This window comes from Prionailurus viverrinus, chromosome C1 (assembly GCF_022837055.1).
Source record: "Prionailurus viverrinus isolate Anna chromosome C1, UM_Priviv_1.0, whole genome shotgun sequence".
Classification (NCBI taxonomy): Eukaryota; Metazoa; Chordata; class Mammalia; order Carnivora; family Felidae; genus Prionailurus; species Prionailurus viverrinus.
This window is the reverse complement of record NC_062568.1, coordinates 37,658,012-37,663,227: the sequence shown is the minus strand read 5'-3', so window position 1 is coordinate 37,663,227 and position 5,216 is coordinate 37,658,012. Positions and strand designations below refer to the sequence as shown.

The 5,216-nt window shown below is 36.5% G+C and overlaps 1 protein-coding gene across 1 annotated transcript; it reads left to right on the top strand.

Annotated features, from left to right (window-relative positions):
• Positions 1-2,623: 2,623 nt before the first annotated feature.
• On the top strand, positions 2,624-2,964 carry LOC125172763 (non-histone chromosomal protein HMG-17). Its single transcript, XM_047871255.1, has one exon. The coding sequence runs from the start codon at positions 2,649-2,651 to the stop codon at positions 2,919-2,921; it is 273 nt and encodes a 90-aa protein (XP_047727211.1). The 5' UTR covers positions 2,624-2,648; the 3' UTR covers positions 2,922-2,964.
• Positions 2,965-5,216: the final 2,252 nt, after the last annotated feature.

The following is a 5,216-nucleotide window of genomic DNA, read 5'->3' as shown; positions in this document are numbered from 1 at the left end:
AATAAATGAAATGGACACGAATTCAAAAAGTAATAAAATCCTATTGTTAGGTAACGAAAGAAACATTGTTAGTGAAAAGGAAATCACTTTCTACACTGGAAAGACCAATTCCAAGGCATTTCCTGTTTCAGTTCTTGAACTTAAAGAGAAAATTGTCAATTTCAGTGAACATTCATGCCTGTGCAGCAGGTATATTTTAAAAACATTTAAAAAATATATTTTAAACATTAAAAACATTAAAAAAATATTTTAAATGCAGGCTTACACAGCTAGAAAGGAGTTCAAAATATAGACACTTTTAAAGGGAAGAGGGTGGGGCACCTGGGTGTCTCAGTCAGTTAAGCAATGGACTTCAGCTCAGGTCATGACCCTGCAGTTCCTGGGTTCGAGTGCTGACAGCACAGAGCCTGGAGCCTGCTTCAGAATCTGTCCCCCGGTCTTTCCCCTGCTCGTTTTCTGTCTGCCTCAAAAATAGACATTAAAAAATTTATTTAAATAAATAAATAAGTAAAGGGAAGTGGGTGCTCTGAGAATTGTGTAAATAGTCCATTTACATTAGAAAACCAACAGCAAGATGGTCTTACATATGCAAGAGCTTGGGAATCTTCACCAACAGTTCCAGGAGTTGTATTGGGAAGCTGGGCTTTTTCAGTCTGTGGGCCTGTCTGCGCTTCAAAACAAGAGAAAATAAAATCAGTTAAGGTCTGATCCAGTCAACCAAAGGCAAACCAAATATAGTAACCGCAAATGAAAAAGCCTAAGAGTTAATACTAAATCTAGAAGATGAATACAAGGGGACACTAATTATAATTTATAGTAAAAAAAAAAACACTTTAGTGTTTTTATAGCAAAAAAGTGAAATCATTAGAACAAAATCACAAATTTGGAAAAAAAAAATGTTACTCAGGACAGAGAAGAAAGACATGAACACAACATTGGAAATTAAAATACCTAACTATGAATTTAAGAGCTAATTTTTTAAAGACAATAAAATAGATTACTACTTGGATGAATCAAGTAAAGAAGAGAAAATACATATACTTGTAATTAGGAATAAAAAAGTACACAATCACAGAGGAAAAAACAATTATATTAAAAAAATGTTCACAATAATATCTACCAGAAATGAAAGTCTGGATAAATCAAACCTTCTTCTAGAAAAATAAAGATTTCCAAAATTGACCAACAAAACCTAAATCCATTCAATAAAACTATGTCTATAGTAATACTCCTTATGTATAAGCTATTAAACAAGAGAAACCAATAATGTTTTCTAGGTTCAAATAGTTTTAAATATTTAAACAAGTAAATTTGCTGCTGTTGAAATAATTTTGGAGCATAGACAATCAAAGAAAACATTCTATTTGTTTTTTAAAGGTTACGTAACTTTGATATCAACATACTATAAAAGATCATATAAAAATCTTCAATTGCAATCAACATATTAAATTACAAATTCCAGCACTACATAAGAATCAACCTTGTTTGGTCCCATCTATATCCTGATATTTCTGAGTTTATATGGTGTCATAATATTCCTAAATAAATAAATTATTTTGATTCACCATATTCATAGGTTAAATGAGAAAAACTGCATAATCAAATTTTTTTGCCAAAAGACATTTGATAATATTTAAAATTAGTCATGAAAAAACTCATCAGTGAATAGTGTTAGGAAGATTTCTTTCCCCCTGAAGGTAAGTACTATGCTTAACAGGAAACAATAGGAACATTTATTTTAAAAGCAGAAAAATATAAAACTGTCAGTTTTCATCATTTCTAGACATAGGCCATTAGACAAAATGAATTGAAATATAACCAGCCAAAGTGAGGAGGTAAACTTTTAATTATTTGTAAAGAAAAGCAGTTAAAAGAAAAAAGAAGCTGTAAGTATCAGATGAACACAGTAGCTTATTATTAGTTAAATAAATCTGTTAAATGACAAAAATTTAACTGAGTAAATTTTAAAGCTGTAATTGCCTTTATTAATCAATTCATGAATCAGACAGAACCCCATCTAGCAAGTAGAGGAGAACTCCAAAAGGCTACAGAAATGGGGTTTTTTAAGGTAGAGAGGGAGTGGAAAAAGGAAATTATTAGCAAAGAATTCATTGTTTTAGGCAAGGTTCCCCTCATAGGGAATGGAAGGGGATTGCTGGGTAATTTCCTGAGTGGTGACCAGGAAATTTCCATGGTGACTGGTTAAGGCTTACATTTTCTGGGTTGAAACTGCAGTCAGGTGAGATATTAAGTCATGGTTTACTGACTTGGGGACTAATATAAGTGATGCTATTGTGGGCCTGTGGTTTTCTTGTTAATACCCATAAAGACATTTTTTGGGTATAAATCATAAATGTATATAAATAAATGTATATATCATACATAAATGTATGTATCACATAATAACGTATATATCACAAGCACATACTAGAAACACTTTGAAACATATATTATAATAAAGCAATTTAGTTCCTTAGTAGATTATGATCTTTCAAGACAATAAGAACAAATGACTTCTTTACTAAGAAAAGGACTAATGCAGGAGCAGTGTGAAGAATAGGAGGCCAGAACGACCCTAGGACCGGCCAAAGCCCACGCGCCCCTGAGTCCCGGTGTCCAGCGCCTATGTCCCTGCCGCCATCGCCACCATGCCCAAGAGAAAGGCTGAAGGGGATGCTAAAGGAGATACAGCCAAGGGGAAGGATGAGCCCCAGAGAAGATCTGCAAGGTTATCTGCTAAACCTGCTCCTCTGAAGCCAGAGCCCAAACCTAAAAAGGCCCCTGCAAAGAAGGGAGAGAAGGTACCCAAAGGGAAAAAGGGGAAAGCTGATGCTGGCAAGGATGGGAATAACCCAGCAGAAAATGGAGATGCCAAAACAGACCAGGCACAGAAAGCTGAAGGTGCCGGAGACGCCAAGTGAAGTGTGTGTATTTTTGATAACTCTGTACTTCTGGTGACTTACAGTTTGAAATACCATTTTTTATCAAGTTTTATAAAAATGCAGAATCTACTTTTTTTTAAAGCTATGTTGTTAGCACACAGAACACTTCATTGTTGTTTTGGGGGAAGGGCATATGTCACTAATAGAATATCTCTGAAGCTAGACTGATTCAAGGGGAAAAACACCATTCCCTTCTAGTTCTGAGAAACTTCCTCTTGGTTCCCAGGAGGAGCGATTCCTTGATGTTAACGCACATTAGCCACCTTGGCAATAAACGCCTTGTGGGGTGGAAAATCGAAAATTCATTTCTTATGTCCTTTTCTCCCTCTGCCTTCAACATAGACTTGACTCCCTTAAACCCAGAGACCTGTTGGAACCTGACCCCAAGAAATGGTTCCCAGTATGTCAGGCAATCTGGACTTTACAGTGTCACCATGGAGATGGCATCCCTCAAAAGAGTTCCTTTTTTAGCTTGTGGAGCTTCAGATTGATAATTCTGCCATTTTCATTTCATTTCCTGAAATTCAGGGTCGGCTTGTGAAAAGTTGTTAAACAACATGCTAAATGTAAAATGTCAACCCTCACTCTAAACTCTCCCTGTTCAGAGCCTCAAATGAAGACTTCATTGGGTTCTATAGTGGCTTTCTGATTTTGGTAGTCCATTGAAGAAGGGAGTTTGAAAATTGTTCTATACTGTTAACGATTGTCTGTCCATGTCCTGCCTGAAATACCATGATTCTTTATGAAAAGTATCTTTAATAAAGCTGGATACAGTTTGGCTTGGGAAAAAAAAGGAAGAAAAGGACTAATGCAACCCAAAAAAGAGATATTTGAAATGAACAAAAAGCAAGAAAACATATAAACTTCTTTAATAATTTTAACATGCCAATAAAAACACTTGCTATAAATAATATTATCCTTACCAGTTTATCAGCAATTAAAAAAATAACATCCATTTTTTAAAGCTTATTTATTGATTTTGAGAGAGAGGGAGAGAGAGAGCTCATGCCCATGAGTGGGAGAGGGACAGAGAGAGAGGGAGAGAGAATCCCAAGCAGGCTCTGTGCTGTCAGCATGGAGCCTGACGCAGGACTCGAATTCACGAACCTTGAAATCATGACCTGAGCTGAAACCAAAAGCCAGACATGTAACAGACTAAGCCACCCAAGTGCCCCCAAAATTAATATCCGTTGTTGAGAGAAATTTGGATACAGACTAACACTATGTCAGAGGTTGTGGTCCTGCAGAAAACACTGTGACAAAAATATAAGTTCACAGGGATCTCTTTGGAATCTCTTTGCCAGGATTCACTGGCAAGAAAACCCATTAAGTGAGACAGGACACAGTCTGGTTACCACAGTTGAAAGCTAGAGCTTAGCTCTTCTGGGGAATTCTGGAGGACTACGTGCAATGTATCTTAAATTTTTCATCTATGGGATTAGAAAGCTGGGAGTTCTAGCCTCTCAATTTCCATCTATCAGTAGCAGCTGACTGCTCTCAAGAAGATTATCAGCCAGGCACTACCACCTTGCCCCTTATATGTGGGCCTAGAGAAAACCTTACATGGAGAGTCACAGACACTTGGAGTTCAATACCAGGGAACAGTGCTAGACCTTGAGCATCAAAGAAGTGTGGATGGTACTCTAACAGTGCATCCCACTCACAATTATGCAATACAAATGGACTCATAAATTGGCATGGTGTTGTTGTTCTGGATGGCATCCATTCCTACCTACCTATCTATCTATCTATCTATCATCTATCTATCTATCTATCTATCTGCCATCTACCTATCCAGTAGCTATCTATCACCATCTATATATCTTTGTCTATATATTCCCACCACTAGAGAATCCTGCAAGTTTGTCAAATATGTGCCAATTGTGCGGTAATGTCTTTGGATCCATTAAATTTTATTTTTTTCTGAAATTCTCTCTCTGGATTTGTTATTTCATAACCTACACAAATAGGTCAGATTGTTTCTTTATAATTATGGCTATTAGGGAAACCATTTCTTTTAAAAACATTTAATGTTTGTTTATTCTTGGGAGAGAGACAGAGACAGGGGGAGGGGTAGAGAGAGGGAGATATGAATCTGAAGCAGGCTCTAGGCTTCAGCACAGAGCCTGATGCAGGACTCAAACTCATGACCCTTGAGATCATGATCCTGACCCGAAGTTGGATGCTGAGACACCCAGGTGCCCTGAAGGTAAACTATTTCTTAAGTCTTTATATCAAGTTTCCAATTGTCTCTGTTTTCTATATGTATTTAAG

Excerpts from the sequence above, each read along its gene's own strand:
- LOC125172763 (XM_047871255.1), top strand. The coding sequence starts at position 2,649 with ATGCCCAAGAGAAAGGCTGAAGGGGATGCTAAAGGAGATACAGCCAAG.